A 17,354-nucleotide genomic window follows, 5' to 3' on the forward strand; every position below is an offset into this window, starting at 1 on the left:
GCAGTTGGTCCACAACTGTTTCCAGTCACAAAGCACACATCCTAATGTCGCCTCTACTCGTCGGATCCACTTCTAGTCTCCTAATCCCCGTTTTCTCAAGTGTGCTGCCACCATCCTAGCCGCCCCCAGTTCCCGGCCCCAAAGTCCGCTCTTCTCTGTACGGATCCAGACCTTCCCAATATGACTGCGCCCTACGAGCGGCTTCCAAAGGGCGAAGAGACCGAGCGGACGCAAGCATTTCCGGCTCAGCACTGGGCTGTGATTGGCTTAGCGCTCCGCTCAAGGTCAAAGACCAGGCGAGAGCGATTAAGTCCTACTAGGCATGCGCGACGGCTGTGACAGCCGCTGCCTAGGTGGAAACGGTAAGTCTTGAAAAGAAGAGAAAGGATGGGCTGGATTTACACCTCTCTGGTCTGGCCGGCCAGCTCCGGTCGCCTAGGGTGGCCTCCTCCCTCTCCGTACGGCGCACGACCCAAGATGGCGGCGCACGGTGCACAATGGCCGCTACCACCGCAACGCGGCGAAATCGGAGCGGCGACGTTGCCCGGCGATGAAATTCTAACCAGGGCCAGAACGAGGCCCTGTGCATCGATGGTTCGCTCCAAAGTGCCACTGATTCCGAGACTCCGGTCCGCAAACTTGATGAGAGGAAGCGGAAGGGGCATACGGAAGGTTGGGTTCTCACTGCGTGAGGTCACAGATTTGCGGTCGAGGGTCGGTTTCTCCTAGAAGCTGTCGGAGTCCCGCGCTGTGGGACTTCCGCGACTTGAGATGCGGGTCGTGGGGGTACTCGTGGGGGATGGCAGTTTCCGGTGGCTACGGGGTTGTTGGCGGAAGCTTGGGCTGGCATTAAATGTTGAGGACGAAAGACAGTTCCTACTGAGAGCGACAGGTGGGTTCCGGGTCGCGCCCCAGGCAGTAGACAGAGTCGTTGGGAGAACCACTGACCCAGGGGCCCATCGGGGTCTGTTCGGTGAGGAAAGGATTGGGGGTCATTTGAGGTCCCTATGGTCCGAGTGTGAGCATCCGAGGGATCCGTGATCCCTCTGAAAATAGGTGTCTGGGGGGCTGTGAATGGGTGCGAGAGCGAAGCGCAGGGTGTTCGTGGGAGAGGTGGGTGGGATTGGAACGCGAGGAGTCGCAGGGAGACATTTGTGTGCATATCGGGGTGTCCTATTTCCCAGCTTTTTATGCTGAATTTAAACGTACAGAAAGTCGAAAGAATAGCAAAACGGTTCACCCGTCGTGAATAGGTCCACGAGTTGTTAAAACCGTGCCATAAACACTTAGAAAGTCTCAGCCAGTGCACACGTGCGTTTGCACGCGCATGAAATCAGGGTAGTCCTAGCTTTTTTGGTTAGCAGTAATCGCTCCTCAGATAAACCTCGTTGGCTACGATGCTGCCACTGGGCAAAGCTAGTCCTAACTTTCTATGTCCTTTCTGCTACATGATTTGCCGTAAGGTGCTAAGTTCTTTAATTCTCAGTTTTTCCACTCAAACACATTGCTATTTAACTCAGAGGTACTTCTGAGGGTCCTAACTTCATGACCTCATCTAAACCTAATTACCTCCCAAAGACCTTATTCCCAAATCACATGAGTTTGGGGGCTTCAATTTTTTTTTTTTTTTTTAAAGTAGGTTCCATGCCGGAAGTGGGGCTTGAACTAACAACTCTGAGATCAAGAGGCACATCCTCTACAGACTGAACTAGCTAGGCACCGCTGGAGGACATAAATATTAATTCCATAACAGGTAGGTACCTGACAAAAGATAGCATTTAAACGTATACTTCCTTAATGGGAGTTTTTAATGTTTCAAACAATTTTGTTAATTTTTAAAATTACATATATATATAATACACATATATATATGAACATATACATACATATATATATATTTAACTATGTATATTTATGTTTCATATTAAATGTTCTTGTCATTTTTTATTACAGTATCATTATATACTTATCATCAATAAAAGCAGATAATCACCTTAAACTATCTGTAATGTTTTAAAATGTATTTTTTTTAAGTGAATTATATTTAATGGATACTTTTCCTTTTTTAATGGGTAAGAGTAGGCTGGATTAAATGTGCATTTCAGAGGCCTGTGGTTTAATTTTACCACACTCCCCAATAATGTTCCATTATCTAATGCATCCACACACTGTGCCAGGTTTTCCGACATCTTTAGCAACAGTGGGTTAATCATCCTTTCATTCTTTTCTAATATGATAGCCCGATTTAGAAAAAAGGGACTAGCCTCACCTTTTCTTTAATCAAGATCATATTTGATTATTTGAAACTGGAAAAGTCTCCATCCTTGTTCCATCTTCCTGGTCTCTCCTTCTAACCTGCCCAAACCTTGGAACTACTATGCACAGATTAGAATGTATTATTCCCTGGACTTGTATAATTTTATCACATGTATATGGATATACTCTTAAGGGTAGTAAGAATACACATTTTAGTTTTTTGAGTTTGTAAGTTTTATAATGAGGATGTTATATTATAATGTGGTATTCTGAGGCCTGGTTTTCTTGATTCAGTACCAGTCTGTGATTCATCTGTCTTGCATGTAGGCTTGGTGCATTAATATGAATTTCATTGCATAAATACAGTGTAGTTCATGCATCTATTCTCCTGCTGTTGGACATTTGTATTTTTTCTGGGTTTTGGCTGTTAAAAGTAGGGAAGTTCTGAAAAACCTTGTATGTCTCTTAGTTGTTTTGAGAATTTGTCTAGTTTAGGCTATATACTTAGAAGTATAATTTCTGGCACAAAGTAGACGAATTTTTATCTAGAAGGAAAAACCAAATTGCTTTTGTAACACGGTACAGAACTCTATCATCAGCAGTGTATAAAAGTGCCTGGTGCATAAGCTTTCCAACTTAGTATTTTCATTATTGCTTTTTGACCATTTTGGGGGTATAAACATCATCTCGTTGTGGTCTCCATATGCACTGTTCTCATTACTAACAGGGTTGATCATCTTTTTATATGTTCATTGGCCAATTTTCTTCTTTTATTTATTTTAATTTAGTATAGTTGATATACAATGTTCCATTAGTTTCAGGTGTACAACATAGTGATTGACCATCTTTATATATTAGATGGGCCAACTTTAAATAAAACTGAAAAGTTTGTCTTTACCTGACATATTTGGAATATGTATCTTTTGCTAGTTATTTTGTAATAAACAGTCTGGCTGGTCTCTGTCCCCCACTTCTAGGAAGTGACCTCTAAATTGTTGGAATGTCCTGAGTGACAGGAGTCTTTGTTATTCATGGTGGGTCTGTAGATAGTTAGGAGAGTGAGGTGACTCAGGATGGGGCTGTTTTATGTCATATGCCAGAAAGACTGACCATGTGAACAGAGGGTTGGGGCTTTGAGCCTGGTGATACTAGCCCAACCTCTGAGATAGTAAGGGTGCTGGAGGTTGAGTCACATGGCCAGTGATTAGGTCAGTCATGCTTACTTAATAAAAACTATAGACACTGACTCTCAGGTGAACTTCTGTGTTGGCAGTACCTTACATATTGTCACTTATAGATATGTTAAATGAGTAATGTGGGGGCGCCTGGGTGGCTCAGTGGGTTAAAGCCTCTGCTTTCGGCTCAGGTCATGATCCTGGGATCATGGTCCTGGGATCGAGCCCCACATCGGGCTCAGCAGGAGCCTGCTTCCTCCTCTCTCTCTGCCTGCCTCTCTGCCTACTTGTGATCTCTGTCTGTCAAATAAATAAATAAAATCTTTTAAAAAATAAATAAATAAATAAATGAGTAATGTGTCTGGGGCACCGGGGTGGCTCAGTGGGTTGGGGCCTCTGCCTTCGGCTCAAGTCATGGTCCTAGGTACCTGGGATCGAGCACTGCACTGGGCTTTCTGCTCAGCAGGGAGCCTGCTTCCCTTCCTGTCTCTCTGCCTGCCTCTCTGCCTATGTGTGATCTCTGTCTTTCAAATAAATAAAATCTTAAAAAAACAAAAGAGTAATGTGTCCTGACTCTAAAAGGATAGGACGATGGAAGCTTCTGGTTTGGGAGGATCCCAAACCTCACTTACACTGTTGTCTCTCTCCATTTGACTGGTTATGACTGGATTGGCTGGATATCGTTTTACTATAATAATATGTTTTTTAAATTATTTATTTAAAAAATTTTTATTTATTTACTTGAGCACATGTCAGAGCAGATGAGTTGGGGGGAAGGCAGAGGGAGAAGGAAAGGAAGAAGCAGACTCGCCTCTGATCACAGAACCTTACTAGGGTTCCCATCTCATGACCCTGAGAGCATGAATAGAGCCAAAATCAAGAGTCGGGCACTTAACCCACTGAGCAACCCTGGTGCTTCTCTTTTTGATATAATAAGACTTCTATCTTACAGTTTCTCCCAGGTACCTTGTAAATACTGGCTTTTCTCCCCTTTTAAATCTTGTTTGTTTGAATATGAAATTGGAATTATTGTTTATATTGAATTAAAGCAGTTGCATAATGACAATTTTGTTTTTCTTTTAATTTATTTTTCCCATTCATTGCTCAGGTTTTTATCTGGTACATTTTTTACTTCAGAGAGAGATTATTCCTGTCCCTAAGTTGCAAGAAATGCCATGGATTATTTTTAGGTACTCTTCCTTGTGTATTTTTAGTTTAGTAATATATATATTTTTTAATTGCCAGTGGTGGCGCACCTGGGTGGCTCAGTCATTTGAGCTGTATACTTTTTTTTAAAAAAGATTTTATTTATTTATTTGACAGAGAGAAATCACAAGTAGATGGAGAGGCAGGCAGAGAGAGAGAGAGGGAAGCAGGCTTCCTGCTGAGCAGAGAGCCCGATGCGGGACTCGATCCCAGGACCCTGAGATCATGACCTGAGCCGAAGGCAGCAGCTTAACCCACTGAGCCACCCAGGCGCCCTGAGCTGTATACTTTTGATTTTGGCTCAGGTCATGATCTCAGGATCCTGGGATTGAGCCCCATATTTGGCTCTGCATTTAGCAGGAATTCTTTTCAAGGACTTTCCTCCTCTTCCTCTACCTGCCTCCCACCTCTCAAATAAATAAATCTTTGAATTGTTGGTGGCCATGGCTTTTTCTCACATGTCTTTTCATTATCTTCTGAGCTAATGAAATAGTTATTACTAAACTACCCTTGCATCCTTGGAATAAAGTCAACTGTGCAGAGTAGGATTCTTCCTACATTTGGCTTTCTTTGTATTCTTATATATCCCTGCATATGGTTTCTCAGTATTTTTTTTTAGGCTTTTTATAGCGGGAGTCCTATTCCCTGGCCTCGGTTCTTGAGTTCTGCCAAGAAAGAATTCAGAGCCAAACTCTTAAGCTAGCAAAGGTTTCATAGCAGTTTAAGCAAAAGTACATTTCTTTTTTTTTTTTGCGCAAAAGTACATTCTTGAGATGGGAGAGTGAGCAGGCCCAGAGGCAGCAGCTGCACCCTGGGTCAGGGTTGTTTTTTCTTTTTGTGTTTGGATAGGTTATGGGTCATAGGTAGGGCAGTCTGACTGTGGGTGCAGCCAGTTGTCTAAGGGACTCCACCTACTGAGAGATTTTGGCCTTATATGGCCAAAATCCTTGTCAGAACTGTCATGGCAGCCATTCTCTGGGGAGGGGGTTAAAACCACAATGTACTCCACCTTCTGGAGTGGAGTACAATGTACCACAATGTACTCTACCTTCTAAGGTAGGGACTCCACCTACTGGGAGATTTTGGCCTTATATGGCCAAAGTCCTTGTCAGAACTGTCAGGGCAGCCATTCTCTGGGGAGGGGGTTAAAACCACAATGTAAATGTATTATAGTAAAGCTCCGAGATACTCTAGGGCAGTCATGCGGAAGAGCGCAGGCATATCCTCTGGGGTCTTCCCCAGGGGTTTGGAGGTTGGCCTCTGCCCATTTGCAGTCAGAAATCACTTGTTCCCTGCTCATACCCAGCTAGCTGCCTACTCTGTCAGTCACTGGTATTTGGCTTCTTTCGCTTAAAATAATGCTTTTCATCTTCATCCATGATTTTCCATTTATCATAAGTTTATTCCTCTCTGCTGCTGAGTGCTAATTGGTGGCACAGATATGTCGCAATATGTTCATTCTCCGCTTGATGGATGTTTTGGATTTTGGGGGTCGGTTTTAGATATATATATATTTTAAAGATTTTATTTATTTATTTGACAGAAGGAGACATAAGGAGAGAGGGAACACAAGCAGGGGAAGTGGGAGAGGGAGAAGCAGGCTTCCTGCCAAGCAGAGAGCCTGATGTGGGGCTCCATCCCAGGACCCTGGGATCATGACCTAAACCGAAGGCAGTGACTTAATGACTGAATCACCCAGGTGCCCTGGTTTTGAATATCCTGAATAAAGCTGCAGTATGCATTCATGTACAAGTCGAAGTGGCTGTACCATATTGTATTTTTACCAGCAGGGGAAGAGAATTCTTTTTTTTCACATCCTAGTCAGTACTTAGTATTTTCAGTCTTTTAAATTATAGCCATTCTGGAGCACATGGCTGGCTCAGTTGGTAGAGCACATGGCTGGCTCAGTTGGTAGAGCACATGACTCCTGATCTCAGGGTTGTGAGTTCAAGTCCCAAATTGGGCCTAGAGCTGATTGATAGGTAGATAGATAAATAAATAAAATTATCGCCATTGTAACAGGTCTGTAGGAATATTTTATTTAGGTTTTAATTTGCTTTTATTTAGGTTTTAATTTGCAGACTTTTGTGTGTTCATTAGCCACCTCTCTACTTTTTGGGGGGGGAAGTACCTGTTTAAATATCTTGTTTCTTTTTTACTAAATTGTCTCTTTTGTGAAGTTGTAAAAGTTCTTTGTATTTTTTAGATAGAAGTCTCTTAGTCAGGTATGCATTTTGTAATATTTTACTCTAGCCTCTAGCTTGATCCTTCTTTTTTTTTAAGATTTTATTTATTTATTTGACAGAGATCACAAGTAGGCGGAGAGGCAGGCAGAGAGAGAGAGGAAGCAGGCTCCCAACTGAGCAGAGAGCCCGATGTGGGGCTCCATCCCAGGACCCTGAGATCATGACCTGAACCAAAGGCAGAGGCTTTAACCCACTGAGCCACCCAGGCACCCCTTGATCCATTTTATTTGTTTATTTTTTTAAAAGATTTTATTTATTTATTTGACAGAGAGAAATCACAAGTAGATGGAGAGGCAGGCAGAGAGAGAGAGAGGGAAACAGGCTCCCTGCTGAGCAGAGAACCTGATGTGGGACTTGATCCCAGGACCCTGAGATCATGACCTGAGCTGAAGGCAGTGCCTTAACCCACTGAGCCACCCAGGCGCCCCACCTTGATCCATTTTACAAGTGTCTTTTGAATATCAAAATTTTTGGTCCTGAGATGTCTATTAGTTTTTTTCTTCTACTGTACGTTTTGTGCCCTGTTCAAGAAATCTTCACCTAATCCAAGGTCACTTAAAGTTTTTCTGTGCTTTCTTCTAGAAGTTTCACTGTTTCTTTTTTTAAGTGATCTCTGCATCCAACATGGGGCTTGAACTCACAACGCCAAAATCAACAATCATGTTCTCTACTGACTGAGCCCACCAGGCATCCCAACAGATTCACTTCTTAAATCTTTACTGGTTAATTTTGGCATGGGGTAAACACGAATATCCTATTGTTTCAGTAGCATTTGTTAAACATTTTATTATTTTTTTCATGCTCATTCTTGCTTCTAATTTGTTGAATATATGAAGTATATATTATAGCATTTTTGGTGTACTGGTCCACCAGGTCTCTCCTTTTGGCCATTTTTGTCTGTTTCTCTAACTTGATTTTTTTTCCCCAGCTATGGGTCATATTTCCTTGTTTCTCTGTTTGTCTGGTAATTTTTTTTTTTTAAGATTTTATTTATTTATTTGAGAGAGAGACCATGAGAGAGAGCATGAGCGAGGAGAAGGTCAGAGAGCGAAGCAGACTCCCCATAGAGCTGGGAGCCCGATGTGGGACTCGATCCCGGGACTCCGGGATCATGACCCGAGCCGAAGGCAGTCATCCAACCAACTGAGCCACCCAGGCGTTGTCTGGTAATTTTTGATTGGATGTCAGATATTGTCAGTTTCACCTGGCTGCCTGCGGGATTTCCTTTTATTCCTTTAACTACTTTTGAGGTTGGTTCTGGGATGTAACCACGTTATTTTGAAACAGTTTGATTCTTCAGAGGCTTTCTTTTAAGCTACGTTAGGTGGTGCCAAAAGAGTTTTTTGTCTAGGATTGTTTTGTCCCCATTTCTGAGGTGATACTCTCCTGAGACCTCTGCATAGTGTAAGATCAGGCATATCGAAAGGTTTTTCCACCCAGGCTAGTGGGAATGCCAGCTATTCCTGATCTTGTGTGAGCACCAGGAATTGTTTCACCTGCTTCTTGCCAGTGGCCTTGGTAATTCCCTCACAGTTCATTAGTGCTGAGCCAGAGACTCAAAGGAGCCCTCATCCTCTGTAGAGTGAGTTTTCCCTCTCTTCACTGGTATACTGCCTGGCAAGTGTTAGTCATCTTTGCTTCCTCAGATTTTGAATTCTGTATCATTAACTCAGCAACGCTGCTAGACTCTTCAGGTTCCTTCTCCCCGTGCTGTGGCCTAGAAAGTCTCCAGGTAGTGAGCTGTGGTGCCCAAAGGTCTCTAGCCTTGTTTCCCTTCTTCTCTGACTTCTGGGTGAGACAACAGTTGTTTTAAGCACGTTTCCATTTTTTTTTTTTTAAAGATTTTATTTATTTATTTGACAGAGAGAAATCACAAGTAGATGGAGAGGCAGGCAGAGAGAGAGAGAGAGGGAAGCAGACTCCCATTTTTTTTTAATAGGTTAAGATGAAAGGATAATTCATAATTTGGTAATTTTCCCTGGAATCATAGGTTCTATCAGTTCTGAGGGTTTGTGTTTTAATCCTTGGTCCAAGAGTTACTGTGTGGCTTTTAGCTAGGTGCTTGACCTATCCTTTCTTGGTTTTCTCTAAAATAGAATAATTATAGTCTACCGCCTAGGATTGTGAGGGTTAAGTGAGAAAAGAAGATGCCTAAAGCAATTCTTTGCATGTATAGGAACCTGCTTTTATTATAATTTCCACACCAAACAAATCTTTCTTTGAATCCATAGATGCCGGCTTCCTAGAATGATGCACTTCCTATAAAGGAAGAAATGTAGATCTCAAGTCTAGAAACTCATTCTTGCCGAGGATACCTTTGATGAGACACCTGAATACTGAAAATGACCAAGTCTCAGGTTAGCTGTTTATTTCCCAGATTTCTAGAAGTTTGTAAAAATGTGTACAATCTGATGGTTGCCAGAGTTGGTAAGGTGGAGTGGAGAGGGATAGGCAAAATGGGTGAAGGGGAGGGAAGATACAGGCTTCCAATTATGGAATAAATAATTCATGGGAATAAAAAATATAGCATAGGAAGTATAATCAATGATATTGTAATAGTGTCTCTGTGACAGATGATAGCTACACTTGTGGTAAGCATAGCATAACCATAGACATGTTGGATCACTATTGTACTCCTGAAACTAATGTAACATCTTGTGACAACTACAGTTAACAATTTTAAAAATGTATACAATCAAAGGGAATGATATATATAGATCTCTTGCAGCTGGCAGAGATGTGCTTAGACTGGGAGATAGAATAATGACCTGGAGTAGCCAATCAGGGAGGGAGTTCTATCTTATCTGTATGTCACCTTTTGCAAGGTGCGAACAAGAAGTGGCAGGATCCAGAGCTGAGTTGCAGACATTTTTGTGGTAATATTGGAAACCACAGAAGAATAAAAACATATTTAAGATTACTTTGTATATAAGCAGGAAGCACATGAACTTTCTGAGTAAATATTTTCCAGAGATTAAAGATGAAGAAGTGTCTTTGATGGGTCTTCCTCTTCAGTTTTTCTCCAGACTGTGGACCCAGTAAATGGTCATCTTCCCAAGGAAATGTGGGAGATACAAAAGGCATAGCTAGAAAACATTACAAATCTCTTCTTATCTACAAAGAGAAGATAAGATTAATTTTTACCCAAGGGTCATGGTGTACATCATTGCATGAACATATGTAACATGTTCATAACATATTTATAACAATATACAGCACACAGTAAGAGTTCTGTTTTTGCTTTTGTGAGTACCATGATTTAATACATAGCAAAGTTAACTTCTAAAAGCAGTTCTGAGCATAACATACTTTTGTATATGAAAAACACTGCAGGGGCACCTGGGGGGCTCAGTGGGTTAAGCCTCTGCCTTCGTCTTAGGTCATGATCTCAGGGTCCTGGGATGGAGCCCTGAATTGGGCTGTCTGCTCAGCAGGGAGCCTGCTTCCCTCCTCCCCCGCCCCCTGCCTACCTGTGATCTCTATCAAATAAATAAAATCTTTAAAAAAAAAAAAAAAAAGAAAGAAAGAAAGAAAAAGAAAACCACTGCAGTGTCTACCAAGTGTGTGCAGGAAATGTGTACGCTTGCTCCAGTCTGTTGCTGCTTGTATCCTGGGCATCGGTTCTCTTTGGTTTCTTCTGTCTCATTGAATTTTTTTTTTTTTTTTAAAGATTTTATTTATTTATTTGACAGTGAGAGATCACAAGTAGGCAGAGAGGCAGTCAGAGAGAGAGGAAGGGAAGGAAGCAGGCTCCCTGCTGAGCAGAGAGCCCGATGCGGGCCTCGATCCCAGGACCCTGAGATCATGACCTGAGCCGAAGGCAGCTGCTTAACCCACTGAGCCACCCAGGCGCCCCTGTCTCATTGAACTTTTTGCAGTTCCTGGAACCCACCATGGTATTTAACACTTTTAACACATGCTTCCTCTGGAAGAGCCACAGCTCCCGTGTCTTCCCATGGAGCACACCAGTAACCATGCACCTCTTCTAGCTTGACCTCTTCCTCAGAACTATTCGTTCTTCACCTACTTGTGCCCATATTTTAACTCGAGTGTACTTCCGTTGTAAGCCTTGTTAAACCAGACTGTCTTGCTGTATAGGAACTCTGTAAAAGAGAGTACTTGCTACTCTGCAAGTGTCAGGATTGTGCTTTATTTCCTTTTTTACTGCAGCGTATAGTGGGTAACATTAAATGCTCCAGGGGCACCTGGGTGACTCAACTGGTTAAGCAGCTGACTTCGACTCGGGTCACGATCTTGGGGTCCTGGGATCGAGACCCAAGTTGGGGCTCCCTGCTCAGCGGGGAGTCTGCTTTTCCCTCTATCCCTCCCATAGTTCATGCTCTCTCTCTCAAATATATAAATAAAATCTTAAAAAAACAAAAAACAAAAATAACATTAAATGCTCCTAAGGTGGGTTGTAGATGCTTTTTAGGTAAACTTTTAACAACATTTTACATTGGGTGAATGAATGAGTGAAGAAGTGCATGAAGAATTCAGAAAGGAAGAGCACCTGCGTGGCTCAGTCGGTTAAGCATCCAATTCTTGATTTCAGCTCAGGTCGTGATCCCAGGGTTGCAAGATCAAGCCTTTCGGACTCTGCAGTAAGTAGCTAGTCTGCTTGAGATCCTCTCTCTCCCTTTGCCCCTGCCCCTGTTCTCTCTCTCAAATAAATAGATAAATCTTTTAAAAAAAATTCAGAAAGGATTATTTCAATGAATTTATTAGCACACTAAGTGTAAATCAAAACTAGATATAGAGAAATACTTGTTTATAGATTTCTTTTTTTTTTTTAATTTTTATTTATTTATTTGACAGACAGAGATCACAAGTAGGCAGAGAAAGAGGAAGGGAAGCAGGCTCCCCACCGAGCAGAGAGCCCAACGTGGGACTTGATCCCAGGACCCCAAGATCACGACCCAAGCCAAAGGCAGAGGCTTTAACCCACTGAGCCAGCCAGGCGCCCCTATAAATTTCTTTTTTTAAAAAAAGTTTTTATTTATCCATCTGAGAGAGAGTGAGAGAGATCATGAGAGGGGAGAAGGTCAGAGGGAGAAAGAGACTCCCCTAGGAGCTGGGAGTCCAATGTGGGACCCGATTCTGGGACTCTGGGATCATGACCTGAGCCGAAGGCAGTTGCCCAATCAACTGAGCCACCCAGGCACCCCTGTTTAAATTTCTATAGTAAAAATAATCAGAATAATATCCTGTATATCTTCTATAATTTATTCTATTATATTAACTCCAGATTAAAGAGGATTATGTTATTACAGGGCTTGTTGTCATTCAGTGATGTGGCTGTGGATTTCACCTGGGAAGAATGGCAGCTGCTAGATACTGTTCAGAGGAACCTCTACCGGGATGTGATGTTGGAAAATTTTAGCAACCTAATGTCATTGGGTAAAGACAACTTTCTCACCATGAGTCCATTAATTGCCTGGTTTTTTTCCCCCATTGATAACAATTTTTTTTCCATAAATTGACACAATTTATGGGTACCCTGATATCCTTATTGATTTTGAAGTTATATAGGTGATGGAACTTATTTTCTTTATGTCCAGTGATGGTACTTACATTCATTTTCTGAATGAAAGCTTCTGTTTTGCTGAGATTTACTCTCTATTCCCTGAAACAGAATTTTTCATCATAGGCCCTAATACTGCTCAGTTCTCTGGGATTACTTCTCAACAGGTTATCAAGTTACTAGATCAGAAGCAATGGTCCACTTGGAGAAAGAACAAGGAGTGCTAGAGAGAGAATTCCCAAGTTCGTCTAGTCCCGGTGAGTACATCATTGCAGTGTGAATTAGTGGGAGCCAAGTGACAGTTGATCATTGGTATGTTGGGACCCTTGTTATTTTAACATTTTTGCTCATAGTCTCTGAATCTTAAGAGTTGACTTAGAGCAAGTGAAAAGAGGTCATCAGTGTGAATGGTGTTCCCTTCTCTCACCATATATGACTCATTGGCTAGCCACCTCGCAGAAGATGTACCTCCTTTTACTACTCTGGGTCAGATCTTGGCCTGTTTCATTTGGTCTTTCCCTTTTGGCTTAGTTCTTTTGCAGCTCATTAGACACAACCTGCCTTCCCCACATCTTATCCATATTTGCATAGCTCTTCTATTATGCTTTCAGATATTCATAGATTGCCTCCACAGTTTGAGGACATCACGTCTTCAGTTCATTACTTATTATCTATTTCTTTTATTGAATACCTTTGACTTATATTGTACACCTGCTGTATCACTTTCTCCCTTCTCTTTGGATATTGACTTGAGTTTCCATTCCCCTCCATTTCATAATGGTAGGATTCACTGATTTTTTTTTTTCCCCCTAGAAGTAAGTTTAGGGTTGGTATCAGGAAAATATTGAGAAAGATGAATCTGTGGAGGGAAATAATGAAAATAATGCATTGGGAGAAATATTTTCTCTGAGTAAAAATTTTGTTCCTTTTGTAGAAAGACCACGTCAGTGTTTCTCAAGAGGAATACATCTGGAACAAAAGTCAGATTCGAAATTTCAGAGCAAAAACTATGCAGAAATGAATTGTGATGAATTAAACAGCCATGAGAAACCATTTTTCCATACTCTGCATGAAACCTGCCATACTCAGGCCCAGTACAGCGAACATAATTTCTTTGTGAAGACGTTCAGCATGGCAAAAAGTCTTAAAAGACATCACAGAATTCACGTAGAACGGAAACCTTATGAATGTAGTGAGTGTCCAAAATCCTTCAGGTATAAGTCAAAGCTCATAATACACCAGAGAACTCATACAGGAGAGAAGCCGTACAGATGCCCTGAATGTCAGAAAGCTTTCAGTACAAAATGTCATCTCACTCTACACCAGAGAACTCATACAGGAGAGAAACCATACGGCTGTACTGAGTGTCCGAAATCTTTCAGAACAAAGTATCATCTCATTCTCCACCACAGGACTCATACAGGAGAGAAACCCTATGAGTGCAAAGAGTGTGGAAAAGCTTACAGGGAGAAGACAAAGCTCAGATTACATTACAGAACTCATACAGGAGAGAAACCTTTTGAGTGTACTGATTGTGGGAAAGGTTTTATGCAGAAGTCAAACCTCATTATTCACCAAAGAACTCATACAGGAGATAGACCCTATGGATGTAGAGAATGTGAGAAGACCTTCTGTAGCAAGTCTCAGCTTGCTGTTCACCAGCGATCTCATACAGGAGAAAAATTGTACGAATGCAAGCAATGTGGGAAAGCCTTCAATAAAAACTCGCATCTCCTGACACATCAGAGAATTCATAGAGGAGAGAAACCTTATGAATGCAGTGAGTGTGGAAAAGCTTTTGTACACACATCGCAGCTTATTGCACATCAGAGAAATCATACAGGAAGAAAACCTTACGAATGCAAGGAATGTGGGAAAGCCTTCAATAAAAAGTCACACTTCATAACACATCAGCGAATCCATACGGGAGAGAAGCCTTATGAATGCAGCGAGTGTGGAAAAGCTTTTATAGACAATTCACAGCTTATTGTTCATCGAAGAACTCACACAGGAGAGAAGCCTTACGAATGCAAGGAATGTGGGAAGGCCTTTAATAAAAAGTCATCCCTCATAACACATCAGAGAATTCATACAGGAGAGAAGCCTTACGAATGCAGTGAATGTGGAAAAGCTTTTATAGACAAGTCACATCTCATTGTCCATCAGCGAACTCATACGGGAGAGAAACCCTATGAATGCAGTGAATGTGGAAAAGCTTTCATACGAAAGGCAATGCTCATTGTCCATCAGAGAACACACACAGGAGAGAAACCTTTTGTGTGTCCCGAATGCCAAAAAGCCTTTAGCAGTATGGCCATGCTTAGTCGACATCAGTTGATTCATACAGGGGAGAAACCCCATGGATGCAAGGAATGTGGAAAAGCTTTCCGCCAAAAAAGCCATCTTATTATCCATCAGCGGTGCCATACTGGAGAGAAACCCTATGGATGTGTTCCATGTGGTCAGATCTTCAACCAGAAGTCCCAGCTCATTAGGCATCAGAGACGCCACACAGGAGAGAAACCGTATCACTGCACTCAGTGTGGAAAAGCCTTTTTTGAGAAATCATATCTCAGTGTCCATCAGAGAAGTCACACAGGACAGAAACCTTATCAGTGTAGTGAGTGTGGGAAAACATTCTCTGTCAAGTTCTTTCTCACTTCACATGAGGAAATTCATACCGGAAAGAAATCTCAGGAACACGGTGACCACTGGAAAGACTTTAGTGAGATGTCAGATCTCACTGAAGGCAAGAGAAATCACTCAAGACACACCCTATGAATGAAAGTTAGGATACATTTGGTCAGTGTCAGTTTAAGAAAACTTACTCAGGAGAGAGATCTTTAAATGCAGTGAATATAAGAAAATTACCTACCACCAATGTAGCCCCATTTCTTTGAGGAAAGGCATATGAATGAGGTGAAAAGTCAAAATCTTTTCTTGACAGGTTCCCACCTGTCCTCCCAGGTGGACACAGAAATGAAACCTGAGTGCAACAAATGTTTTTGATGGGTCATCCTCTGATAGGGAAAAAGAAAGACCTCACAAATGTTGCAGATCCTGGAATACTTTGCAAACAAATGAGCTTTCATACCAAAGAAAATAGACACTGAAGACTTGTGATGGGGAATGCCTCTGGCATGAAGTCTAAACTTAATGTGCATCAAATTACACTTATTAAGAAGAATTAGTGTGGTGTAATGGTGCTAGGAAAGGTTGCTTACATATAACCTTTAGAACAAAAATTTCATTCCTGTCACATTGCCATTTATTTATAGAAAATACATGAAGTAGTCAGGAAAAGCAAATAACTTTGGTATGCCAAAGGACACTTTGCCTCATGTTTGAATATATTGGATAGTCAAAGCACTAAATTAAGAATGATCCAAGATGAATGTATTAGCTTTGCCTTGCGTCTGTTTTTGTAGTACATGTATGTAGTAATTTCATGTTTAGTAAGATCATGAAAGGAAGTTGTATACCACAAAATTCTTGTTTGTCTGTAATGTGTAGTATCCATCATGAAATGCCAACATTGTAAATCCTTTTGTATTATATAAATTGCAAGGGAAGTAATTAGACCTAAGATTAAAACTTTTAAAAAAAAAACTTTTTACTGGTATATGTAAGTGGATCTGGTAGTAGTTTCAGCCCTTTGGAATAATAAATTTTTTTTAAACAAATTACCTTCTTGTTGTCACTCAGAAAAAAATAAATCCATTAAAAATAGTGAGATTTGGGGTGCCTGGCTGGCTCAGTCAGTGGCATATGTGACTTTTTTTTTTTTTAAATATTTTATTTATTTATTTGTCAGAGAGAGAGGAGCGAGAGTGAGCACAGGCAGACAGAGTGGCAGGCAGAGGCAGAGGAAGAAGCAGGCTCCCCGCCAAGCAAGGAGCCAGATGTGGGACTCGATCCCAGGACGCTGGGATCATAACCCAAGCTGAAGGCAGCTGCTTAACCAACTGAGCCACCCAGGCGTCCCTGTGACTTTTTTTTTTAAAGATTTTATTTATTTATTGACAGATCACAAGTAGTCAGAGAGAGAGGGGGAAGCAGGCTCCCTGCTGAGCAGAGAGCCCCATGAGGGGCTCAATCCCAGGACCCTGAGATCATGACCTAAGCCAAAGGCAGAGGCTTAACCCACTGAGCCACCCAGGCGCCCCTGGAATATGTGACTTTTTAAAAACATTTTATTTATTTGAGAGAGCATGTGCAGGGGGGAGCAGCAGAGAGAGAGGAGAAGCAGGCTCCCCAATAAGCAGAGAGCTCAATATGGGGGTCAATTCCAGGACTCTTGGATCATGACCTGAGCTGAAGGCAGATGCTTAACCAATTGAGGTACCCAGGCGCTGTGAGCATGTGACTCTTGGTCTTGGGGTTTTGAGTGTGAGTCCCACACTGGGTACAGAGCTTACTTAAAAATCTCTAAAACATACTGAGATTTAAGAGTGATGAGTAATCACGTCTTCTGTCCCTGAGTTCTGAGAAACTGGAAGCAGCTGCTATTTTCAAAGAATTGAAAACCTTTGGTGGTGGTATTGCTCAAATGGGTAATGTGGCTTAGACCTATGGTCAGATGTGCTACCCACTGCTTTCTCTCATGTGGCCTAGTTTATCAGCTTCCGGCCGCTGCCATAACAAACTAGTATAAACTGAGTGGCTCAATACAACAGAAATTTATTGTCTCTCATCTGGAGGTTAGTCTAAAATCAAGGTGTCATCAGGGCCATACTCCCTCTAAACCCTTTTGGGGAGGGGTTTTGGGCTGGCTCAGTCGTTACCATGATCCCAGGGTTCTGGGATGGAGCCCTGTGTCGGGCTGCCTGCTCAGTGGGAAGCCTCCTCCCTCTCCTGCTCCTCCTGCTTGTGTTCCCTCTCTCACTGTGTCTCTGTCAAATAAATAAATAAAATCTTAAAAAACCAAAACAAAACAAAAAACCAACCAAC

The 17,354-nt window shown here is 41.9% G+C and overlaps 1 protein-coding gene across 1 annotated transcript; it reads left to right on the forward strand.

Annotated features, from left to right (window-relative positions):
* Window positions 1–269: 269 nt before the first annotated feature.
* On the forward strand, window positions 270–16,087 carry LOC101680184 (zinc finger protein 260). Its single transcript, XM_013050698.2, has 6 exons — window positions 270–672; window positions 1,637–1,753; window positions 9,115–9,240; window positions 12,154–12,280; window positions 12,572–12,661; window positions 13,339–16,087. The coding sequence occupies exons 3-6, from the start codon at window positions 9,226–9,228 to the stop codon at window positions 15,183–15,185; spliced, it is 2,079 nt and encodes a 692-aa protein (XP_012906152.1). The 5' UTR covers window positions 270–672; window positions 1,637–1,753; window positions 9,115–9,225; the 3' UTR covers window positions 15,186–16,087.
* Window positions 16,088–17,354: the final 1,267 nt, after the last annotated feature.

Source organism: Mustela putorius, unplaced genomic scaffold (genome assembly GCF_011764305.1).
Source record: "Mustela putorius furo isolate JIRA1106 unplaced genomic scaffold, ASM1176430v1.1 tig00000196_pilon_pilon_pilon, whole genome shotgun sequence".
NCBI lineage: Eukaryota > Metazoa > Chordata > Mammalia > Carnivora > Mustelidae > Mustela > Mustela putorius.